The sequence below is a fragment of the Aptenodytes forsteri genome, unplaced genomic scaffold, assembly GCF_000699145.1.
Source record: "Aptenodytes forsteri isolate BGI_AS27 unplaced genomic scaffold, ASM69914v1 Scaffold112, whole genome shotgun sequence".
Classification (NCBI taxonomy): Eukaryota; Metazoa; Chordata; class Aves; order Sphenisciformes; family Spheniscidae; genus Aptenodytes; species Aptenodytes forsteri.
Window position 1 is genome coordinate 2,534,670 of NW_008794883.1, and position 26,196 is coordinate 2,560,865.

Sequence of the window (26,196 nt, forward strand, 5' to 3'; positions counted from 1 at the left end):
TGTCCTCTTTCTGCAAGTGTACACTGGCTGGCTGGCAGCAGGCCACCAATGCAGACTTTTTTTTTTTCTTTTTTCTTTTTTTTTTTTACATTCCTGGTTCTCTCTTTGCCATACATAAAACATTAACTACGGGAGGATTTACAAACACTTGCTAAAATGGCTGAATTTTACAGCAACTCGCTAATCCCCACCACTCGTGCGAGATGAGTGACGGAGACGACAAAAGAAATTAGTAATTTGTCTTTTCATTTTGTGCTGTTGGGAAAACTTCCAAATTTTTGGTGTGGTGGTGTGATTATTTGCTATGGGTGTTTCTGAAGTCAGTAATTCCATATTTAAAAAAAAACAAAACAAACGAGTGACCTACAACACTGTCTAATTAACGGCATGGTCTATGTTTAAAAACATACTCGCATGAGGTAAGACTAGATCTATACAAAGAGCTACAAACCTCTACGGAGTAAAACATGAGTTAGTCATGACAACTTGAGCTCTACGAAGACTAGTAGATCAAAATGAGCAATCCGGTGGCATCAGCTACGACTCCGCAGTGATGATGTCATTCGCCTTGCCACGCTTTCATCACTTTAGATGCCAGATCTACAGTTCTGTAACATTTCCATTATTATTCTTTCCTTTTTCGTCTTTTTATCATTCCTTTTAGGACTTTGCAGGAATCTTCCTTGCACTGAAGGAGTGGTACGGGGAACAAGATGATTTTATGGGGTGGTGTACGTGGGTGGTATGCGTGAAATCCTGGTATGCTGCAATGCTCCGGGATAATTATCGCTTCATCAAGATCTGTTAGAAGGCTGAGCCTGTGATAGCATTGAGTTGCTTCATTAGCCCCTCCAAACTGGCCATCTGTTCACTCAGATCATCCTGCTCATAAACCTGCGAGTGAACAAACACACACAGGTAAGCGGGCAGCGGGATGGGAACCGAAAACCCCCGCACAAAGCCCGGGACATGGCCCGTGGCAGGGACCTCCCGAGGCCCCCCCACCCGAACATCTTCCCTGCACGGCCCTCAGGGACCTGGAGCGTTCAGGGGTGGGCTGACGCTTACAGGCTGGATAACAAAGCCTCTCTGGGCTCAACACGTGAGCTGAAAACCAGGGGTGACCATGCTAGAGCAGTATTAAATGTTAACGGCCCTTCCCTGCGTCCCCATTTCCCCAGCTCCCTCCCTTACGTTACGTGTGTCCGTGCTTGGGGGGGACTATGAAAACATTTTTTAGCACCCAACAGAGACATCAAATGCTCACCTAAACATGCCCTCTCCTGGGGCAGGCTGCAACAGTTCGTTCAGCAATTAGCTGAACTTCTCAGCCCTTGCTAGTGGTTGGGAATTTCCACGATCGCTTTCAGTGGGAGCAGAAGACTGGGAACAGTTTTCAGAGGCACCTAACTGGGCTGGAAGAAAGTAACCCTTTGGGGTACGGTCCACTGAGAATCTGCAGCGGAACCTAAAATCACCAGCACTGCACCTATTCTTGGGAACCACTGGCTTCAAAAATTACCAAGGCAAGAGCAAGAGGAGTGGTCCTCTGCTTTCAGACACTGAGAGGGAGCTCAAACATTAGTTATTTATGTGGGTTTTACCAAGTAAAAGATCTGAAAGCGCTGTATAAGCCCTGCAGTCCCCGAGGTGGGATGGAGAAGGCAGCTTAAAAGAGCACCCGCAGCGTCAAGCTTAAAAAAAAAATTCCCCAAATTTTAGACTTTCTCCCCAAATTCTGACCACCCAATGAGCTTGCTGCCTGCACCGGCATTGCCTGTAACTGCCTTCACGCTTGTGGAGCTTGAGCAGTGTCTCTCCTGAGAGCTAAATCGTGCTGCTGTGATAAAATATGGTACTGAGAGCTGAAATCGCACTTTGTGTTATCAAATGTCCTGTGTTAAATTACTCCTTATGACAGCAGTTTTACCACGGAGGGCATTTTCCTTCCCGTTCCCATTCCAGTAGGAGATTCCATGTCTCTTACATCATCCTGCATCTCTTTTTCCCAGCAAAACGTGAGAATCCTTCTGCAACTATATGCAGAAGTGTATTTTTATGCCGTTGGTAATGACAAGCAGGAATCAAACACTGTTGTCCTGCATTCATCAGGCGGCAGACCCAAACCCTCCATATGTACGTCTAAAGCAAATCTTTTTTCTTTCCCTTTAGCCAGGCTGAAACCATAACAGGATTCACGAACAAGATGTTGGACAAATCACTGCTATAGTGCCTAGCAAAAAATTCTCCTGTGCAAGTAGATGAAAAGAGGTGATATACAACAAGTATTTAATATAAAGGCTGAGAGAGTTGGGCTTGTTCAGCCTGGAGAAGAGAAGGCTCCGGGGAGACCTTATTGCAGCCTGTCAGTACTTAAAGGGGGCTTATAAAAAAGATGGCGGCAAACTTTTTAGCAGGGCCTGTTGCAACAGGACAAGGGGGAATGGCTTTAAACTAAAGGGGGGGAGATTTAGACTAGATAGAAGGAAGAAATGTTTTACGCTGAGGGTGGTGAAACACTGGCCCAGGTTGCCCAGAGAGGTGGTGGATGCCCCATCCCTGGAAACATTCCAGGTCAGGTTGGAGGGGGCTCTGAGCAACCTGATCTAGTTGAAGCTGTCCCTGCTCGTTGCAGGGGGGTTGGACTAGATGGCCTTTAGAGGTCCCTTCCAACCCAAACCATTCTATGATTCTATATTTCTTTTTTTCCTTATTCCTTTTCTTTTGCACTATTTTGTCTTCTGAATCACATGAGACCTTTCTCTAAGAAAGTCTTAATAGGAGTGAAAAGATTATTCTAATTTCACCACCTTTTCAGTTTCACTTATCTACTTCTTCAATGTTATTTTTCTCACCATTATCTGGTTTTACTATATACTCATTTTTCCTGCCAAAATTATTTTCTTCCCTTATCGCACTTCTCACCCCCTCTTTCTCTTCTCCCGGTATCTCAGGGCACTCGGGAGAGGCCGTTCAAGTTGTCCCGTGGATAATATTAACACAGAATTGAAGCACTCGCTTCTCCCCTGTATCGCACACACCAAAGTCCATTAAAGTCAACAGCGAAATTTTACCGGCTGCCAGAACTTTTTGCTAGCTCTCTAAGAGCTATCAGCTCCAGCGTTACACCTTAGGTAAGAAGGGACAGATCGTTATCTAAAACTTAATGTGCAGATTGAGCTTAGGATTAGAGAATTGTGTAGGATTAGAGAATATAACTCGATGGTGACAAGGCTTGCAAGAGGGCTGGCTCTGAAAGATGGTTCTTACGTTTGCGGAGTCCTCCGTCTGCTTGTGGCCCTCTTCTGCGACCTCCGGGGCCGTGGGCACCGAGACGGGCAGCAGAGGTGACCTGGCTTTTCCTGCCAAGCCAAGGGATGCTGTTTTAACCTGAGCCTTGGGGAGGTTAGGCCCTGGAAGAAGAAACAAAAGTCACATTGAGAACCTGTAGGTATGGAAAAGGGGATTGCAGTGAAATTTGGGGATTATAGGCAAAATGCAGCTGGTTTTACCATTGCCGCTTGTGTTTTCAGTTGTAAACGTACAGTCCCCTTCCTAGACAGACACTACTTCTTCCTGGAGGAGCATCAGAGCCAACACAAACACTTCCTAAAAACTCTTCAATGATATTTCATGGCCTCCGCTCCCGAAAGCAGACTCACAGTCGCAGCAGGTTTGCAATTTTCTGTTGTCATTACTTTTTGGTGAAGAATGCTATTCTGCAAACCCAAAAGTTTTCATATGGAAATTTGAGATTTTCCTGGGAAAAATACCTACAAACGCGGTACTCCTGGAAGATAATGAAAACCTGGGCTCCGTGGCCCCTGCCTGGCAGGGAACTGTCAGACCTACGTTGTGTTTGAGGGAGAAAGTGAGACCGAAGAGCAGAAAGCAGTGGTCAGGCTGGGGGAACGGCAGTTATTTCCATGGTTCTCGTCTATTTTTGTTTCTAACTCCCTCAAGCTGACAGCAGCCCTCCAGGTGGGTTACTGAACAAGCCAAAATAAAAATTGTATTTCAACTTTCTCCAAAAAACCAGTTGTTTCTGACTTTTTATCCCAGCTTGGAAGGAGGGAAAAAAATCAAAATTGATTTATTTTTTTGACAGAAAGGGACTTCTTCCCTTCTTAAGCATCTCTGCTGAAACTCCTCCTGCCCACCGCACCGAGCCGCACTACTGCTGCTTGGCAAAAGAGGTGTCAGCAGCAGCACTGTTTGAAGTGCTGCCCTTTAAAGATGCATCAACTGAGATGTCTCAGCTCTCTTCTAGAGGAAATTAAAAATTCTTTGTCTCTTAATGATTTAAAACATCAAAGCATAAAAACTTTGTCCTGGACAGTCTGCCTCCACTCAGCACAAAGTGCCTGGCTCTACGCAGGACTCTGTGGAGACACGAGGGCTGTCAGCTGAAACAGAGGCACACAAGACATTTATTCTGAGTACACTGGGATAGCTTTAAAGTTGCCATACAAAGCCAAACTGAGATCATGTATATCTCATGCATCATAGATTCAAGGCCAAAAATGGGGACGGCAATTTCAAGCTTTCTTGCTGCCAGAGTAATCCTGCTCCCCCTGAAGCTACGGCTTAAACATCCCTACACCTGCGCAAGGCCAAACTCATTCCAGTGAGGGTCCTTGGCACTTCTTTCAGCCACCTAGGTCCCCAAAATTTATTCTTCCCACTTTCTCTCTATCGACATTAAACCACTTTGATGCCTACTCGTGCCCTAAGGCAAGTTTTGCGTTCATATCTCTAAATATGCAAACTTCAGGCTGATACTAGCTCGGCAGGGGACATCACGTACTGATGTCAAATCCCCCAATCTCCCCACCAGGCAACAGCAAATCCCCTCTGGCACAGAGGGTGACTCTGGAGTCTCACAGGGCAGGTTTCCGTCTCCCATGGGACTTGGGCACAATTTTTGTTCTGCTCATTTGACTCCCGTTGAAATAAAGAAGGCAAATCATAAATAAATAGCTTTTTTCTATGTCTTTCCTCCACTATGACCTTCAGCAAGTTCCCTGCCTTTTTTTTCTATTAAGAAAATGTGTACCGTAATAATGATGGTAACAACAGCCATCGCTTTAGTAGCTGATTGTGCTTATTAGAGGTATTAAAAGGCATCAGCCTCGGCAAGTCAAACAGGCTATCGGACATTGCATCAGAATTGGACCCAGAAAGAGAAAAATAGGTCTTGAGACCCTCCAGCCATAAAATGCGCATAGAGGAAGGGGTGTCCCAAGGACGAGCCACAGGACAGGTTTGTATGAGGATGCCTGTGGCTCTGGAGCTGAGACGCAGGGACCAGGAGCATGGGAGATGTCTCCATCCACACGGGACGCACACAGGCTCACTCCAAAATCCACGTCTCAGATCAGAAACCCACCCAGTTTCCATGCAAAACCAAACCGTCTTTTTATGAATCTTAACTTTAAACACCTATTTGTTTTCTTCATCTCTAGATTCCCACCTGATTACCTCTCTTTTCTTATAGATCATTAACATATCATGAAAGCAATGCTCCTGAGCCCGGAGCGGCACTGCCTGGAGAATAACGCCAGCGTAGGAAGGCAGGCAGCTGCTGCAGCTGGAGCAGCCAAGGCTCTTGCTCCCCAAATCCCACCAAATCATTGCAGTCATGACAGCTCTCTGCATCCTTACAGCTCCAGTGAGTAGCCAGGAGACAAGAGTTGCAGATTAATTTTCCGGTATTTCAAAGAATTGCGTTTATATTTTTAATTAGTTTAAGGCAGACAAAACACAATGGAGCAGAAGAGAAAACAAAATCCCTCCCGACATCCAGTTGCCAACAGCCTGTTCATTAAAAGTTCCAGTAAAGAGCTACAAGACGGGGGCAGAGAGGGAGAGACTCACAAACACCCTCTCTGTAAGGCTGAGAATCGCAGATAACTCCCGTTTAGCTGAAGCTATGAACGTGTGAAAGCTCAATACAAGCTAAAAGAGATCGCCAGAAAGATACGCTTACTCTTCCACCTCCAGTTTAATAGATAAAAGACTTCTTTAATAACTACTGGGCCTTCAAACTTCCCTGTATCTTAGAGTAAGAGTAGAAGATACAGCGATCCCCAAAGATTCAATCTTCTAAGTGCTGCACATTCAAATCAGTTTTTAAAAAAAGGAAATGTTTTTCACTTCCATTTCTTAATAAAAAAAGCTTATTTCCAAAGAAGCGGCGGGGGGGGGGGGGGGGGGAATACGCAAACACTGACACTCGAAACCTGCACCCAGCAGCTACACACTGAGAAACGCAAGAGCCTGATCCTAAAAAGCGAAGTGACGAAGCTGCCACCGCAGGCAAATTAACTCTAAGTTGCCTGGCGCACAGACTGTAGCGTCTCAACGTTTTTTTCCCCCTATTTGAAAATACCTGCAGCGCTCAGCAAAGAAGTAAACTGCAGCTGCGGCCCCTGCAGCTGGCAGCTGTGGTGGTACCTCTGTTCTAGTAGCGCTCACGTGCCCTGCTAAAGAGAAATTTATCCGATTCCTGTCACAGGGAATCTGGATTGCGTCCTGGGATATCACTGTGGCGTGGAGAATAAATAATAAGATACAGCCACCGCAGAAAATTGCATCCGTGCTGTTCATTGGTTAGATAATGGACCCAAACAGGCTTTTTTTATACAAGTGACTTCGCATTGCGACTTGTTTGATTTTCATGGGCCGGTGGCGAAGTAAATATTTGCTGTGGTGGTGAGGAGCTCATGTGCAATGCAGAGCATGTTGCTATTGTAATCCTCTAAATCTCGTGGTAAAAATCATGTTTCTCATATGTAACTCATTAATTGTAGTAATTGGACTTAAAGACCCACTTTTCTGCACAAAGACAGATGTTCCCTCCTGGATATTGTTAATGAGAAGCCATAATGATGATTAGTAAGTTCAGTTTGTGCATATTTTTGCCCTTTAGCTCACAAAAAGCGACAGGCAAATCGTAATGCTCATAACTAAAATGAAGCTGAGAAAATTTTCCTTATGCATAGCTGCATATTTCAAGTTCTTCAGCAAATGTTTTACAGCGGTGACCGTTTTCCAAGGTAATGCCTGTAATACGTAATTAGTACAACAGTTGAGCCCTCTTTCCCCAAAGGACGTTAAAAAGACCAAGCAGGCCTCTCAAAGAGAATTCTGGACGCAGAAGGTTGACGTGCTAAGTAAACTAATTTATGCAAAAGAGTAGCTAATTAAATTAAAATCACTTTGGTTTCTAATGTTCTCCAACTCAGCGGGAGTCTCACAAGTAAAAAAGAGGAAACCTTGGAACTTGGGGCCGCAAGAGGCAGAAGATGCCAATACCGATCAGGTGTAACTCTGAGCAGCCCCAGCATGGATGTACTGTTTAAAAGTTTCCTTTTCTCAGCAGGGTTATTAAGCACTTCATCGGCTCATTAGCTAGATGATATATGGCTACCAGGTGCAAACCCCAGCTACCACCGCCTCTCCGAGGCCCGTACCGAACTCACTGCAGTATCATCCTCGGTATTTCAGGAGCACTGCAAATCAGTGCAATCCTGCGTCAAGTCAAAAAGAAGCAGTTTTCTAAATCTATATGCATTTGTGCGTATCAGGCCATATGTTATCATGATGGACACCAAGTAAAACCAATATAGCATCCATCCTCTTGATAGCAATACTTTGAGAGAGCTACTTGGCGTTATTTTATTTTGAGATCTGTCAAATGGGAACGTGAGATGACGTACTCAGCCAGGTAAGAACAACTCATTCCAGGGAGAGGGCTCAGGGTTTCTGCTGTTCACGTTGTAGGGTTTCCAAAGGCCAGGCCCTGGCAGCAGGGAGCACGGTGAGCTGGAAACTCAGAAAGTGTCAAAAAACGCTATGTTAGCACTCAATGGATCTAGGGTCTGTATCAAACTTGAAGACCAAAAATTCTTGTGTGGTTCATGCGTTACAGGCATTCTGGGTGACGATGCAAAACAGTGACATGGAAAAAAAGAGTTAAAGTGGAGAAACTGAAGATGAATGCAAAAATTGAAAGGAGCTAGTTTATGGCGAGACGGCAAGAAATCATGCTCAATGGAGAATACTGGAGTAGAAGGCGGCTACCAGTGGAATTCCTCAAGATCCGGATCTAGGACCGATTCTTAATATTTTGATATATACAATACGTGTGTGATTATGAAATCTATTTACTAGCAAAAGCTTGGAAATACAGCTGGAGCTGGAGTAACACGAAGAGAACTGCACGAACCTTTCTGCCTATCTGCTGCTCAGCCAAACTTTCAGACTTTCACAGCAAGGAGGCGAGACCGTGTTTCACATCCCTTCAGCTGAATTTCACATCGCTTCAGCTGTTTAAAAGTGAGGGATGAGTCTCTGCTGGTTCTTTCATCTCCCTCGGTAATCTATGGAAAGAAGCACCTTCCAAAGTCTGCGGAGAGGTTGGGCGAATTGTCTTTCAGGAGATCCTCTCTCTCTCCTTCGGCTGCACAGTGAGCTTATGTGACTGGCACAGAGCAGACACCTATTCATCAGAAGTCTAAAATTAGCTAGGAATGAGTCATATCTCGGAGAAGGAGGAACAGGAAGTTTTGCCATAAATCCTGTTGGGTCTAACAGAAGGAAACCAGGGAAGAGAAAAGCCTGGACGCTTCTGATTTCAAGCCTACAAGTGGGTATGTGCCTCAGAGAAGTCAACTACAATCTTCGGATGTGTGAGGGAAGCAACGTTTGGCAGAAGCAAGGTAAATAGCAATGCCGTTTTACAAAGCATTGGGAAGATCCTGTCTGGAAAGCTCTGTACAAGCCTGAGGACTGGCACGCAGTAAAAAATGAACTGTACAAAGTGTTGAGAGGGGTTTACTAACTGCCAGTGACACAGAGGAAGAGTCTATGCGATATGGAACAGAGAATGCGATAGAATCAGCTTTGCCTGTGAATCCCGCGCTTCTCAGAAAGATTGCGGGAATTTGGTTTCGCCAGGTGGTAATGCAAAACTCAAAGGCAGTGAGAGTCTTTCCATTAACCTCAGCGAGATGTGGATCAAGCTCGCAATGCCAACGTGTTCTTCACAGAGATCACTGGCAGTTGGGCTTAGGAAGGACGTATCTAGACTAAAACATCAGATAGTGACCACAGTAATAGAAAGGACATCTAGCATTTTTAAAACCTAATATTCTGCTCTCGGTAAACACGTACAACCATCATCAAATACAATGTCTGACAGCAGACAGGACACCGGAGAAACTCTGAAAAGAGGATTTTGCAGTAAGATGCGTTGTGCTGTATATGGGCTACTGGTTCCAGGTTTTAACCTGCAGCCATTTTAGTCTATTGATTCCAGAGTTGGACAAAATGCTCTGTTCAGTATTTGATTAATCTCAAGCTGATTTTTTTGTTGTTGGTTTAGGATTTTCAACAAAGCAAAAAGTATTTTGGATCAGGCAATGTATTTGCAGGCATGTCTCATAAAACCGATTTGGAAATTTAAATAGAAAATTTCCAAACTGGGGATACAGATATATTCTTATATTCAATAGCCCAACAGACAGGGCATGCATCAAAGATGTGAAGTTGAAGATCTGCAGTTGAAGATCACCTGGTCTGAAGAAGCAGCTGAAAATTGATCTACCTACTGGGGTGCAAACAAGCCTTTGTCTTCATAAGAACTGAGAAGATTCTTGGAGGATGAAGAGTACCAAGATGAATCCTCTATAATGAGACTATAAAAGTCAAAATAAGCTGCAGAAATCAGAAGGTAATGTCAGACTTGTAACTAAATGAGGATAATCTTTTCTGGCCCTGCATCTCACACCTTTTCCACATTTTTTTCTATCCAACAGGACAAAAGACAAACACTATCCGTGTCATTAACTAGAGCTGCTTCTAGTAACGAAGATCTGCAGGCACGGGGGAATCTGCAAGGATGCTCCCACAGAGATATGTCACTGCTTGCAAAACTGAAAGCGATCAATCTGGAAAATTAAAATTATTTAAGAATTTCATCTGTCCCAGATGCTTCTGACAGTAAGGAGACTGGCAGCCTTAACTTCAAGCGTGGGGAAGGAGGGCTGTATAGCGATGCAAAGCCAGATGTTTTCCCTACTAAGTAATCAAAGCTGGTGGGGTATACTGCTTACCTTGCAGTCTGAAGAGGTAATTTTCTCATAAAAGTACAACAGAAAATCACAAAAGGATCAAATGCCACTTACAGGTTATTTGACATTTCCACCTGTAAAAACAGCATCAGTTTAAATGACTTAAAAGTTGAAACATAAAGATGAGAATAACATATAGAAGTGAGTTTACTTGTGGCAGGATGTTCCTGTTTAAGTAAGACGGTGCCTCTGAGGGGAACAGAATATGTAACTATATGAAAAATATTATTTGAAGACTCAGCTGTTTTACATTACAGGTGGGAAAAATATTTTTCATTTTCTAAATGAAAAAATATTTTCAGTTTCAGTTTCTAAAAATGATTTTTGAAGCGATAATCAATGGAGGCTTGGCTCATTCCGCAAAGGAAATTGTTCTAGAAAGAGACAAAGTTCAATTTAGAAATATTAGATAGTAGGAGAAATAAAGTAAAAAGAAAACACAAAAGAGAAAGAGGTCATTTAATCACTCTCCAGAACACGGTACCAAGCAAGCACTGGGACTGCCTATTGGGGAGGCTTTTGAAATAGCACTGATGAACTTCACACATTTTTACGTGCTACGGCTTCAAAATAGGTATAGAAACAGTGAGCTTGGAAAGGACACTTCGAGACAAAAACAACACAGACTGCTCAAGTATGTGGAAACATGAGAGAGATTTGGTCTCTCTCTTCGCAGCTGCTCTTCATGTTTTTAATCTATTTGCTGGAAATACTATGTGGGATAAATAAGTATTAGGGCAAAAGTGACTCGTTGGCTGCAACTGCTCAGTGAAAACACACACAGTCCCAAATTAATATGGAGAAATTGTACACGCAGTGGAAAAAGTTTTACCTCTCTGTTTATGAAACACAGGAAGATAGAATGGCCCATCATTAAATCTTTCTATGGATTTACAGTATAATTAGCCAGATAAATATTTTTAATGATTTGACTGCTGCCTTGTATTGAAATAGATCATTTATATCAAAAGAGAATCGGTTCATGTATCCAGACAAGCACCTAAATCCACACTTCACTTTACACCTTCCAGTAGTCCCGTGGATTTTGCTGAGACGACTGAGGTGTCTCAAGTTATCTGCGGGCGAATTGAACCTTGCTGGACCGGGGCCAGGTTTCTCTAATAGACAGGACTGACCCTTTCATGACACTTCTGTGTCAATGTATCTCCCAGATGAGTGAGGAAAGCTTGTTTTCATAAAAAGAAACGTGGAAGAAAAAAACATTTCAAAATTGAAGGGGGGGGGGGGGCAGGTAAAGGCTTATGAAATAAAAGAATAATTTGCCTTTGAATCTGCAAGTTACCAGTGCAAAAAGCTAGGATTTCAGAATAAAAGGTTCAAGAATGAATCATTTCCATATTTTCAGTGAATTTATAGACCTTGCTTGTAGACTATGATAAAAGAAGTCCATAATCTCATTTACACCCATCGTTAAAATAAGAAAAAAAAACCCTACGACAGAAAGATTTTTATGCCCTATTAACAAAAGAGTTCTTAGTTGCCTTTCAATTCAATGGCTGAATTCAAATTAGAAGCAATAGGTTTTCATTTGCGTTTCATATTGGCACTGGCATTTTTTTATTGTGAATGGTAAACTTCCAAGAAAAAAAAAAAAAGGACCCAGAATTTGGTTGTATAGCTAATTAATTAGAGCTAATTGATTGTTCAGAATAAATGCACTCACAAATTAACTCCCCACTTTGTATGAGAGGGGATTAAACACTCTAAAAAATGGATAGCAATTAAATGCATAAATTGAGCACCAGAGAGTTCTAAATTCATGTCTCCAAAATTTGCCTAATTTGCAGCCAAAAGTTTTGTTCTTGGAATTTCCATCTCTAAACGCTCCACCTGAGACCCGATATTCAAGATACTTGTGTAACAATGATTTTACCAATGCTCCTGTGAGGAGCAGTCTATTTTCAGCACGACTGAAAAATTCTTTCAATACTCTTTCTATATTCACTCTTTTAAGGATCGCTGTAATTTCAGCATCTACTGTGGCCCCAAAGCCTTGCTACTTGAGAGCATTATGGCCCAGGATTCACTGCTTAATACCAATATACCCTTTTTTCTTCTTGATTTCATCCCTTATTTACTTGACCGTTTTAGCTCATGGTTTTAACACTGGCTTTGTGAACCTTCGCTCTTATCTTGTTTTTCTGGTTCTTTTCTTACAATAGCTATAGGAAAAAAAAAAAAAAAGCAGCACAAAAAACACCTCATGGAGCTCATTTTCTTATCAGGCTTTCTTATCCCATTTGGTAATGAAAACAGTGTCTGGGCCAGCCTGGATATGGGAAGGATTTGTACTAATGTCCAGGCAATATCCAGCTGCTGCTTTTTACACAGGGATGTTTACTGCCAGATTTCTTCACCTCATTCTTCACTTTTACTCCCCAAGCCACCTGACATCGAAAAGACAGGATTTTTTTCCAAAGCGGCAAAGAAATAAATCTTGTGCAGTTCATCTGCAGTGCAACCCTTCCCCTGCACTCGAGCCCACAGCCAGTTTGGGGCATACCCTAGCGCTGAGCAGGAGGAAGGAAAATCGAGCTCAATATTGCTGTACAATAAAGTGGTTTTTAACTCTGGGGTATCACTGAGTGATTCCAGGAAGACCGAGGGGACGACAATTTAGATTTCCAACTACACTTTTTTTGGTGGAGTAGCGATAGAAAAAATGCAGCATTTTTACAGTCTCACAAAAGATACGGGAGCCTGAAAAGGCTGAAGTTTTAGAACTGTGACACAATATGAAAACCACCACTTCACAGGCGGTATTTTCTGTCACCTCACGCTTGCTTCTGCAGAAGAAAAATGACCTCCTAATTCAGGTTCATTTAAAATGCAGCTGATCATCAAGACCTAAAGGGAATTTTCATTTGTGAGGGGAAAAAAAAAAATCCTTCCTGTCCATTTGTGGAATTTATGTCAGATCTATAATGCAATAAGCTCAACACTCCATCAAACATTTTCTATTTAACCTGAAAGGGGACTAAGTCAAATCACTTATATGCCTATGTGTATGATTTGCAAAGAGGAGCAAGTGCAGCCACAGTGGGGACTGGAAATACCATGGAGCGATTCTCACGCCTTCAGAATAAGTATTAGGAACCTCAAGTGCTCGATCACAAAGCAGTGATGAAAAGGTGAGATCTCCTATAAAACATCAATGGGAAGGGCTTAATGTGAAGAGTTCAGATTTACTGGGCTCAAGCAAAATAAAAAGGAAAAAAAAAAAAAGAAGAAAAATGGCAGATTTTAGCTCTGGATTAGGCTGATGTCATGACCCAAAACCAGGAGCACAGCCTTTTAAATATTTATTCATATCCTCATGGCAAAATCCCCCACAACTGAATAATGATCTCTGTATGTCTTTTTTATGAACCATATGATAGAGTTTAACAGCTAATTATAATGCCACTACAGAGATATACTGAACAGATAAAATATTGGAGGAGATACCTCCTTTTAGCATCAGGTCAATCAAAGCCAAGAAAAAGCCCTGTACTCATCTATCCTCTGGGCAGGATCCAAAAATTAATTTCAATACTAATGTTGTATGAGGGCAAGTGTTAGACACCAGCTCCAGGACTATAATCTCAATATACAAATACATCTGGAGCTTCAGCAGGCAGTTGGCTGTGGGGATGGTTGAGGACCAGAGGACACCACTGCCTGGCATTTCCATACAAGCTACTCTATAAAAGGAGATGTAAAACTCATAGGGCTAGACGGAGGAGCATCTGCAAACCAGCAGTGAAGGGATTTCAAGGGAAAGGTCCACTTAACTTCACGTTCCTGCTTTTTAAAGTCTTTGCTGGAAATCTCTGGATCAATCTCTGCAGTTCTCTGTTGCTTTCTCCCCTTCTGAATTCTGCAGGATTGTTCCATTAGAGTTATGTATTGTCTGAAGGGATAAGACACCTGATTGACATGCATTTAAAAAATAGGAGAGCAAAGCAAAGAGTAGTTTAATTGGTTTAAGTGATGATGAGTCCATTACTTATTGCGCTATTACTTTATTACGGAGGATATGTAAAAATGTCTTGAGTTTAAGAAAAATGTAATGAAAATTTAATTAATTCTATCTAGCTGGTTAAGGAAAGTAACAGTTATTCCAACATGGGAATTTCCTAAGAGCCTTTTAAACCTGAGATGTCCGTAAGTGGGGTATAATTAGCAGACGCGGTCCATAAGGGAATTTGCTCAGCTGGCCTGCAGAGAGCTCGGCCACTTTTGCTCTGCCAGTGGGGACTAGGGAGGAGCGACTGTGCAGGGACGTGTCAGTCATCTTTTCTAGGAGCTTTGCTCAAATAGACAAATACATCACAAGCTTCGTAAAGTCACAAGTATCTTCAAAATTTCCCTTTCATGGGTACCTAACAATGGCTGAGATATCAGCCATCTATGTTCAGCCTGGAGAAGAGAAGGCTCCGGGGAGACCTTATAGCAGCCTTCCAGTACCTGAAGGCGCCTACAGGAAAGCTGGAGAGGGGCTTTTTCCAAGGGCATGTGGTGATAGGACAAGGGGTAATGGCTTTAAACTGAAAGAGGGTCCGTCTAGATTAGATATAAGGAAGAATGGCTGAGATCAGCCATCTATGTTCAGCCTGGAGAAGAGAAGGCTCCGGGGAGACCTTTTAGCAGCCTTCTCATACTTAAAGGGGGCTTATAAGAAAGATGGGGGCAGACTTTTTAGCAGGGCGCAGCCTGGTCTAGTGGAAGGTGTCCCTGCCCATGGCAGGGGGCTTGGAACTAGATGATCTTTAAGATCCCTTCCAACCCAAACCATTCTATGATCCCATCATCATGCTAATGGCTAGTATTAAATACTCAAAATTGCTGGTGAAACAAAGTGCTCTTTCTCAACATCTCTTTTTCAATGCTTTCTCTCTCCACTCCCATTTTAAGTGAAAAGAAGAGTTCCAGAGGAATGGGATTCAGGAGTGGGTACTGAAAGAGCAACCTAGTTTTGAGGGATCATGTGCAGGACCAGGATCAGTTCTGCACACCCCACTGCCCCGAGGCACAAACAGAAGTTAACATTTACAAAGGAAACCTTTCTACAAGAAACTGGTAAAGGAAACAACATCAGTCTGGCTAATGACTCTGAGGACAAGTACCTTGAGAAAAGCAAGAGAAACCATACATAGAGAGAAATAAATAGCCCCCAACACCGCAAAATAGCCCGAGGCAGATCAGAAATGAAGTTATACACAATTCTAAAAAGTAAAAATTGTGGTTTCAGTATAACAGTGAGTACAATAGTTTGAATGCCATATATAACCCAGCAACACGTTTTCGTCTATGTGACAGAATCCAGAAAAACAGATTTTTTCACTGCTTTAGCATTTGCTTTATTTATTTCCATTGCTTTATGGCAGATTATTGCCATCAACTTTCAAGTCTTAATTTTGCCTAGCAACAAAGTTCTGCACGTTGTTTGTAGGAAACATTGTATCTGCTTACGTGAGATTACTTACTCAAAAAAAGGCAATTTTATTTTTTAGGATGATGGGGTTCTTTATGAAGATAAGTAACATGCCCCGACCTCCTCTCTCTTTACCACGCTTGCTAATTATAATGGTTAAAATATAAACTCTGATTGCCTTAGAGAACAAACAGTCCTTTCAAGGTAACCAGGCTTACTCACTAGAGTAAGACAAGTAGAATTGGATCCTCATAAAGTAAAATGCAGTACTGCATAAAGATGAATGGACTCTGTTATATATAAAAAATAATTCACCAGCACTACTTGGCAAAAGCAGTTCTCCAACAAATAAGGATTTATGTACTTCTGTCCGCTGTCAGAAACTGGATTACTTGCTGATGGATAGCAGGTGTTTCTAGTAAAAATGCAGAGATGTTTTGGTAGCTTTCTTGTTGCAAACATCGACCTAACATATGCTGTATGGCAAGAAAGCTATGCTCGGAGAGCAGCATTAGAATAGAAAAGAGTAAAGCTGAAATCTCAAAGGTTGTCTGAGCCAAACTAGAGATTATCCAAGCTGAAGGAGTAGGGCAAACAGTTAAAATGAGATACCAGCCTGCAAACCGCCCCCCCCCTCTTTTTTTTTTTTTCTTCTTTTTTTTTTTCCTTAATAGCTCTAGTAGTTAGGGTCACAAAGGCAAATGCTGTTACTCAAATTATACCAGTCCATGTGAAGAACAATTCTAGCACTGGGCCTACTTTACGAACAAAGCAGATACCATATATATATATCATAGAAATGTCCTCATTTGATCCAACGGCGAAGTTTTAAAACAGCTCTCTAGAAATGGTGCTGCTCTGGAAACAAACCCAGGAATGAGCTGGAGAGGCTCCGTTCCCTCTTGCTCTGCCGTGCCCCACGCTGCCATGCCCCCCACCCAGGAACGGATGCTTCACTACAGCCATACGCAGCCATTTCATCTAACCCCGAAACCAGCCCACGGCTTCATTCAACAGTGGCACTATTCTACAGCCCTGTTTTGTTTTGGTTTTTTTTTAAATAATAATTTTCTTTCTGTTCCTTGCACGCTTGCTATTTAATTTTTAAGTAGGTTGCACACTGGAGTGGACTGCAGTCAGTTCTTCTCCAGCATACATAAATAGTCCTTTCATTATTGAACAGGCAAGCCTTGAAACAAGAGTCAAGCATTTGGCACTCGTTCAAGTTACTGTAGCATAACAGGAGACTGGAAACAAGACCAAGTGATTAATTTGGCATCGCATCTAATTCATTTTTATCACTTACTTGTTAACTCTGATTTTAAGCTATTGCCTTGTCCTGAGTTTTTATTCCAGATTGTCAGAATGAAATACTAGATTATGATCATAAAATTGTATATATCCACTTTCCATTCTGCCACAACTTACAGATATTTCTTCAAGGTATGGGACAGTCTTGTGCTCTCTATTTTTTCCTGAATTGAAAGCCAGTGGTTCAGATGAGCGGTACCGGAGACTTTTCCCCCATCACTCTTACCTGTTTGAGACAGAAGTGGTGTGTAAGGGACTTTCGGTTCTATTGCACTCATGGGCGGAGGTAGCAAGGGGTTGGCAAAGCTGCGGAGAGGGTGCGTAGGGCGGACGCAGGCGGTGGGGATGGTTCTGCTCGGGGCGTCCTCGTGGGTGGAGTGCTCAGGCTGCGTCTGCGGTAGCAAGGACGGCTGCTGTGGTGCTGGTCCTTCGCTCACAGCTGCAAGAGAAGAGTCAAAAAAAAAAAAAAAAAAGAAAAAACAAAGAACTATCATTGATGTGTTTTTTATGTCCCATTTCCTACTTTTATGGTCATTTTCAGCAGAAGGGACAGCATTAGCCTCCACCCTCCAAGAAGGTGCAGGAAACGTGCAAACAGTTCCATCAAAATTAAAAACCAGATGTCCCTCAGAGCGGCCGTGTACCATGTGAAAGTCAATGCATCTTCCTTTAAGGAAAAAAACAAAAACCAAGCATGATATTTTTATCTCCTTCTCTCTATCTTTCCTCTCTATATGGTTTTAAATATTAAAAATCAATAAACACATAAATACATCACGTGGAGATTGAAACAAGGTACGACTATGGAAACATTATATTCAGCACAATGGTGCTGTTCTAGTCATAGTGGAGAAAAGCTAGAGACAAAGAAAGGAGTTAATTAATTTCCACATAACCAATCACCAATATTGTTTTTCCTTGAGACAGTTGTAACATTTAGTGTGCCAAAGGAGTAGGTTGCTGTTTTATTAGCCTATATTCAAAGTCAATTCTTCAGAGACTGAAATGTTCCATGTCAACCTTCTAATATACAAGGCAGCTTCCCTATATTCTGCAGTGTTTCTTAAAAGAAGCTTTCAGTATCAACCTCTGTCATGGACTTTCCATGGCAGAAAACAGAAGGAAACGTAGTATTAAGGAAAACAAAGGTTGAGACAAAGAGAAAAGCCCCTTATTTCTACAGCCCTCTAGAAACCCATGTTGTACCCAAACTATAAATTACAATATGATTGTGATTGTACAGGAGTTTTCAGGATGGGTATGGCCCACAGTGTTGTCTAACATCACCAGTACTTTGAATGCAGAAAAAGGTTCTCCTGAAATTTATTAGATGCAAAATCTTCTAATCCTGTAGTCTAAAATTAGAGCGTCTTCTGTGGAGTGTGTGCAGTGAAGATGCTGCTGCGTAGGAAGAGGGATAGAAGACAACAAGAGGCGGGATGCACACTCACACATCCCGGTGGCATCGCCCAGATTTATGGCACTGCTCTTTACCTAACACTGACTCTTGGTCACGAAGAGAAACTCACTGCTGCTGTTTACACAGCAGTGTAAACAATACTGTACCACATTACTCAGACTTTAAGAAGTTTAAGAAAATAAACAAAGACAGAAAGAAGAATCCCAAAGAAAACATTATTTTGCTCTTGTAAAGGGAACTGTAATTGGAATAAACAACCATCTTCAAAGTTTTGAGAAATTTAAAATCTGTTCCTGACCACTATGCCTACCATGACAAGCCGAACTAGTTAAGAATTAATTACAAGGGGGACTGATAAGTGTAAGTCTGCTGTGGTGCTTTATGGATGGCAGCAAGAAGTTCATTTCCCCATGCCACAGGAAAAAGCCTGCCACTTCTACCTCTATTTTCTTCCTATTGCAGGACGAGAATAAGTGAATTGGACCGAAAACACCATCTCATATCTTCTTTTCCAAATCCTGCATCACGAGTGCCGTTGAGGCTTCCCCAGAGCTCGGGTCTGTGGCCTCTCCTGGCCCCTCTCCCAGCTCCTGCCCCACTGCCCCAAGGAGCAGCACTGGAGAAAATTCTCCCCTTGGTGAGAGTGCCCACAAGGCCTGACATTATTTGCAAGCAGAACAGTGGAAGGAAGCAAAGTGGTTAGTGAAGAGCCTGATCACAACAGGAGCTTACTTAATTTGAGCGTGTTGGTGTTGTCTGGTGTCTCCACAGTATCTATGCCAGCCAGGATGGCTCACAGCACAACCGTTAATCATGCAGCTTGTGGCAGGAAACAGAAAACTAGCAAAAGCTCAACCTTTTACTGAAGAAAACAACCTTCCTGACACATAGATATCAGAATTAGTTATTATACTGGGACCCAAAATGCTCCAGAGGATCTGGTTTCTTTCAAAGCCTGCTGCAACAACCAGAACTCATTGTGCAAATAACATGCAATTACACAGCCAAGTCAAATCTCAAGGCATTTTATAATAATTAATGTCAAAGTATATAAGTAATTACAGCCTACTAAGTGGCAAAACCATTTTGAAAAATGGAAATGAGGATTTCTCCTCATTTCCACAGCCCCGTTGTTTGTTCCTATGGCAATATCGCAGACATCCCTGGCAATATTGAACACCACGGATAGGAACCCAACTACAGGATCAGACCAAGGTCAAAATCATCTACAGTTTGTAAAAGTTTGCCCGACTGTGGCTCATTTTCCTTGGTTCCACCTTCAAGGCTCTTTGCATTATCATGCCATCACCCTAGCTCTGCTTTTCCATTTCCTTCCTTGCCCAGCAGACCCCTCTCTGTTTTCTTCTCCGAGGACTAACACTCTCCTTAAGGAGGCCAGAGATATTGAGGTTATTTGTAACAGGGTAGAGTAGGATGATAGTTTAGCTCATTCCACCCTTACTCACTGCTCACACATTCAAGAAGGTGTTGCTGTGTACGTTGCAGCGTGTTGCTGCTCTAAGCTACCATGGGCATTGGGCTCTTCTCTCCCTTCACCCTGTCCCAGCCAAGGAAGATGCAAAATAGCATGTGAGTCTCACAGAGGTATGCATCTGAGGTTACAATGCTTTCTGGAGCAAATCCCTGGCAAGGCCTTCGCTTAAAGTAAAAATAAAGCCTTTTGTCTATGCTTTTAGCCTCAAAACGTCTTTCAACATGTTTGTCAAAGTCTGAACTTCCTACGCAGCCCAACGCTTTTCGTTGTGTCCTTAAGGACAGTTCTTTTGGGATGCTCTTGACCTGCTTGGAGAAACAAGTAAATCAGACACTTACTGCTACTCGCCATCAAATACCTTCTTGGTATTTTCTGCAGTGGTGCTCTCAGATAACAAAGCTTCGTCAGCTTTATCAGCTCGCATCAGCGTAACGGTCTCTGCATTAAAAGCCTTTGTATTAACTTACTGGTTTAGCATATGGGTATGTTTTATCTTATGGATTTAGTTGTAAAATCTGGAGACCTACATAACTGTTATTACATAAAAGACTTCAGGTTCTCCTCCAGCTATTACTGAAGAGAAAGGTGTGATGACTCTATTAAAATTAGAAGCTAGAGTTGGGATTTAAATATTGAAGGTAAGTGGCCTAATGAAGGTGCTTCATGCTTGAGAAGACTTTTTTCTAAAATAAGATGTGCACGCTTGCAAACATAATGAGAACCATCAATTTGCAATTCACACAAGTCCCTGCAGGAAGAGAGGATGGATTGTTTATTTGAAGGATGGATGAAGACGAGCACATCGCTGCTGCTGCCTGCATCACCTACAAGAATCCCCTGCCTAGCAGCCAGATATTTGCCTTCATACACCTCAACAAAAGTGCCCAAGAATTCTGATTATTTCTACTAATCCAATTATTACCTTTTTTTTTTACAGAAAGTAGACTCCCAATTGACCTTTAAGATGAAGCAGATAATACCATGCTGCATTCCAGTTGTGATCTTTCGCTCTTGAATTCAGTAAAATATTTTACCAGAGTAAAGAAAATATTATGCTATACATGAAGATCTGTTCTAAAGCCCAGTAAAACCAATTAGGGTCTCTCATTGCTTTGGAGAAGCCTTGCATAAAGCCCTACTTGCATTCACTTTACGTGTGAGGAACACTGAGAATGAGCTTGCTTTGAACTTCAATAGCCATGGACACTGCTCACCAAGCAGAAGAATAAATATCTGATACAAAGTCTTTTGATCTTCCCTTTGCTTTTGCATAATTGTTGGTTGGTACAATGCTGTTAACCAGTTTAAAGAATTTAGGTCTCTGAACATATTTTTACATTGTGTATCTTCTATTCAGAAGTAACACTGGAAATACTCCCACTTGGATTTGTAGCTATCGGCTCTGCCACAGTCCGAGGTAATGAAAAATCAATACGGATTGAACACAAAAGGTAGTAACAATTCAAAGTACGTGATGGTAGATGGGGACTTAAAATGACTGAACTTTATTCCATATCTGCTAATGACTTTCTGTGTATTTTTGAACTTATACAGGTTATAAATGTCACGTGACCAAGACTATATATCTCTTTAATGCTGACAAACCAGGGCCTCGTTCCTGTTGGGATCTCTGGATGTTATCGTAGCACAAGCAGCAATATTTTTTTAATGCATCTATCGTCAGGTTACTACTCATGTGCAATTTTAGGTATGTCCCAAAGAATACTTTTGAGAAATACTTTTAAAAAATTGCTAATCTAAACCTGAATCACGGGAACATGGCAGAAGCATTTTTAAATCATATGTGGTTACATCCAAAGAATTACATACTGAAAAAAATAAATTGCTTTGCTGATGATTCTGTTGGCAAAGGAAAACAAAGAAAGCGAGGCGCTAAACAGGACCTTACCCACAACTCCATTACAGCATTCATCCCGCTTCTGTGAGATGTGGCATCCCCTGCTGAAACCAAACTGGACCGTTGAATAAAAATGACCATTTCCACTAAGTCCAGAACGCAGCTACTACGGTAGAAGGGTTTTAAGCTTCCCAGCTGGATGGGCTCACTGCAGAGCTGACTGTTCACAGCCAGAAAGCCAGCTCCAAGAGGAAATGTGCTCAGGAAATATTTGCTTTAGTGCACCTCACTTTAACAGATTAATGTAGGTAAAGTTATCTCCATTCCATAATACTTTTCTATGGCTGTCTCAAGCTATTAATATAATTGTTGTTTTATTGTTCTGGTTTACACTATTTTCCATCTTTCTTTTTAATACTAGAAAATAATGTATCTTTATTTTTAAAAAACCATATTTTCTGAACATCTCCAAGTTTTCATTATGTGGATTATTAGGGCGATACACTGATGAATGGCTCCCTCTAAAAATGGTGCTGTTAGACCAGTTGTCATCTTTACGATTAGCCTGAAGAAAAGTACTCTGCCTCCTGTAGAAGTGTGATCAGGATGGGGCCAGAACACAATCTGTTTCTGCTGACCAGCACGTGGATGGGGATGGGGCAGGATGGGGATGGGGCCACCCCAGTACCTCCCAAGTGGGAGATGGTTTCCTCCAGCTCTCTTCTTTCCCTGCTGGAGACCGTGATGGCTCAGCATCTCCAGTACCTGCGGCAGAGGAAGAAAAAGAACATCTTCTTCCTTCTGTAACACATGGCAAACTAGGCATGTCACCATCTTCCCCTACCTGTCTTGATAAAATTGTAAGCAGCGGGTGCGACGGAGCTCTGCAGGAGACTGAAGAAGAAGGCAAACCATGGGAAGGACTGCTGACCAGACAACAGTCACTTTATTACGGCTCAGACATGTTTTCTGTCTGGAAAAAAATGATATTTAGCAATTGTATTTTATGGCTAGTAGTGTCATCAGCAGTAATTAAACAGGCAAGACAGCTTGCCCCAGCTCTGGCTGGGGCCTGACACTCCTTTCCATTTTCTTTAGTTTCCTCTTCAGTAGAACATTTGTCCTAAAGATAAGTTGCAGCACTCGAATCTTCGGGTCAATGAAAAAGGCCTTCAGAAACAGAGGAAGGTGTTCGAGCATTGTCTGTACGGCAGGATGCAGAGCAACACCCTTGCTAATGGCATGGCATATGATTTATTCAGGGATTGCTACATCTTGATCAATAGGGTGCTCGGTCATGCAGTACCGCAGGTAGGCTCTGTCTCGGAGGAGTTATTGCTGGGTATTTCTTTTTCAGACACAGCTGCAATTGGTCAAGCGTCAAGTGAATTTTTCACTGAGGGGCAAAACACACGAAAAAGCTTTATGTATCATCTCTACAGTCTCTTTAACTGCTAGTTGCTCTCAACTGCATGATCATATTAAGAAAACAGCCAAAAAAGAAATAAACTCAAAGTGTTAGAGTAATTTTGTTGATCTATCCCCATTCTCTGCTGCAGCAAGGTGGTCAGTGAGGCAGTGGGAGGTGAGCCACAAACGAAGCAGCTGCTTTTCAGTCGGATGCGCTGGAGATTGACTGCTCCCCCAGATGGGCTGATGTCGCCAGCGCCGGCATTCGGCAGCAACAGCACCGGTGCTGAGAAAAGCTTCAGGCATCATATTAGAAATGTACTTTTTCTATCCCTTCATCCCTCCTCGGACTGAAAAGTAATGAACACTGCCATTATATAAACCTAGAGAACCGCTTGGCTGGTTGTGACGGTGTCAAGTGTCACTAGAAAACAAACACTATTTCCACGTCCTTGTCTGCGGCTCCGCTTCATTGCCGTGGCGGTGAAAATGTAAGGCACAGCGAAGGAAGAGAATATGTCATTTGGAGGTATTCTGTATGATCTGGGAGCTTTGGAAGTCAATAGCCTTTGCTAGAGAGCACAACTGCAATGGCTGTAACAGGTTGTCATTGCACATTGTAACGGGCTTAGATAATTCTCGAAATACCACAGAGTCTTCATTACCCAGCCCTCAATAATCTGAAACTAGCCGTTATCCAAACAAGCCTATGTCCACTGCTTTTGAATTATTTAATGGGAAATTGCCTAAATTATCTGAAGTCTTCACTGCTTGAGCTTTTCCAAGGCCCATCAGGTCTTCTGAATAATTAAAGCTGTTTTGTAATCGAGCTTCTTGCAGAAAACTTTTGTGTATTAGCAATCATCTGTTCAGCTCGCAAGCATGCTGCACTTGAAAGACTTGGGCAAACCCAGACCTTTCTATACAGACCTTCCCGCAGGAACAGCCACTGGATCCAACAGGATCTCAAAGACATTCCTCTTTTTGAAAATCTCACCTCCAGACTACTACACCTGTAAATCTAGTGGCCGGACCAGGCAGAAGCTGGATGCACCAGGCATGTGTGATTTTGGGGGTTGTGCCTAACCGATCCCTCAGCAATCGTGTCCCTGCCAGCACTCCGTATGGTATTTACCAGCTGAGCTGCCTGCAACCCTGAGGCATCAGCAGAACTAGGGAAACCTCCCTCACTTTCACAGCTAGACTTTGGATCTGAGGACTGAAGATGCTCAGGTCCTTTACGAGCAAGCCGAGATGATGATGGCTGAGCAAACAATTCAGTCTTCAAATTTTTCTTCTTCCGTCTCCATGATCAGGCAGGGGGTAGTTACTTTTATTTTTTTTCCCCCCCCAACATTCAGTGTGTGCCAAGCAAGAAACTGAATCTACTTTGTTTCTGTGCATTGCATTTGTGGTGGATTTGGTATTAATTTAAGCAGCAGATCAAAACCTGATTATGCCAGCGAGGCCCTCCAGGGGAAATTGCCGTCTAGCTTTGAAAGGGCCTCAGCAACCACGCTGAAGAGAGGGGGAATGGCATTAGGGTGATGACTAGGACACCAGAACCCACCTTTTACCTACAATCCCACCACTGGATTTCAATCACCGGCCCCCAAGGACCTGTCTGAACTGACTGAAAGCAACAATCAAACAGGAAAAATCAGTCATTTCAAGATGAGTTCCCCATGGACCAGCAGCACAGACTCTCTGTGATGTGAAAAAAATGTGTAACAGATTGACATTCATCTGTCAATAACTCAGACTTGATATGCAGTAGAGTTAAGGGAGAAGTATAAGAAAATATGAGCCCTCCAACTGTAATTAATGTGCCAGAGCACGCTCGTTAGGCTTGAACAAAGAACAGATGGCTGCCGGTGGGGAAGAGGCTTACAAGTAAGTTGTGAAGGTGAGGCCGGGGGCTCGCGCTGCGTGCGTGCACTTTCCCCAGACCATGAGAAGGTGAAGAACAGTTATGGGAACACACGAGCCACAAATCTATTACTGCAGAGGAGCAAATATGAATATAGAGCTCGCTCTAGAAAAGAGACGAGGTGAGACAGGATAACACTATTCAAATGTATACAGGGATCTGCAAAAGGAAGAAAATAAACTGTTCTCTATGCCTGCTATAAGCGAAACAAGAAACAATTGGCTTAAATTTTAGCAAGTTAGATATTAAAGAAAATGTTCGTAGCAGTGAGGGCAGCTAAGCCCGGGAAGACACTGTGTGGAGAGGTCGTGTAAGTGCTATCATGGATGAATTTAATGCGTGATGATACTAGATTCTGCCTTGGGATGAAGAAGAGCTCGTGAAGCCTGCATTTTTCTGGGAATATCCTTATGAATAAAGCAAAGGAAATGAAAGAACAGTGAAATGACTGACAGACCTGCAGAAAAGACAAGATTGAATTAGAGATGCAGTGACTCTTAACCTTTAAGGTGTTCAGTAAAGATTGGAAATTCCAACTGGAGCTGCTGCTGGAGAAGAGGCAGCCCATGGCCAGTTGCTGCTACCCAGACCGGACTTACCCTGGCTCCCAAAAAGCAGGGCAGCATGATTTGCATTGGCTAGAACTTATACATCCCAATGATACAAAGCAACCTATTTCCAAGCACTTTAATAGCGAAGAGCAGAAGAAAAGCACTGTACTGACTTCTTCCTGCTCCAAAGGTCCTGTCCACAGAGAGGGTCGGGAACGGCACCGGCCGAAGGGTGAACTGCGGGTGTGGGTATCCGCAGGTCGGGGACGGCAGGATCCCGGGGTACTGGGCACTTTCTAGTGTTGGCACCGGAATGGCACTGACCACAGCTAAAAGGAAAGAAGGAGAGAGAGATTAAATGGGTGCTTTCGTAAAATCAAAAAAAAAGTCCTTAGAGGGTCAGTAGGGAACCAGAAACAACCATGTTTCGCAAGCGAAGTACCCAAATGCTCGGTATAAAACGTGCCTCTGCCCACAGAAGCCACCTCTGTATACAGAAATACGCCTCTTTGGTACACATCGGATAACTGCAAGTGCAGTCTGCTATTATCTGTAAAATTAAATAGCTTTTTGTCTGTGTTCCAGCTATTCAGCCGCATTTCGGGGGGTGCTTTATATCCCTTGACAAATAAGCGAGCAGGAATGGAT

The 26,196-nt window shown here is 42.6% G+C and overlaps 1 protein-coding gene across 1 annotated transcript in view; it reads right to left on the minus strand.

The window, feature by feature from the left end:
* Nucleotides 1-804: 804 nt before the first annotated feature.
* The window catches only part of DCC (DCC netrin 1 receptor), a 590,042-nt gene continuing 564,650 nt past the window's right edge, over nucleotides 805-26,196 (minus strand). Inside the window, exons 26-29 of the mRNA XM_009274745.1 lie at nucleotides 25,713-25,877; nucleotides 17,111-17,323; nucleotides 3,271-3,413; nucleotides 805-894 (exon numbers count right to left, since the gene is read on the minus strand). Of these exons, the coding sequence (XP_009273020.1) occupies nucleotides 805-894; nucleotides 3,271-3,413; nucleotides 17,111-17,323; nucleotides 25,713-25,877 (611 nt within the window). The remainder of the gene's footprint in view (nucleotides 895-3,270; nucleotides 3,414-17,110; nucleotides 17,324-25,712; nucleotides 25,878-26,196) is intronic.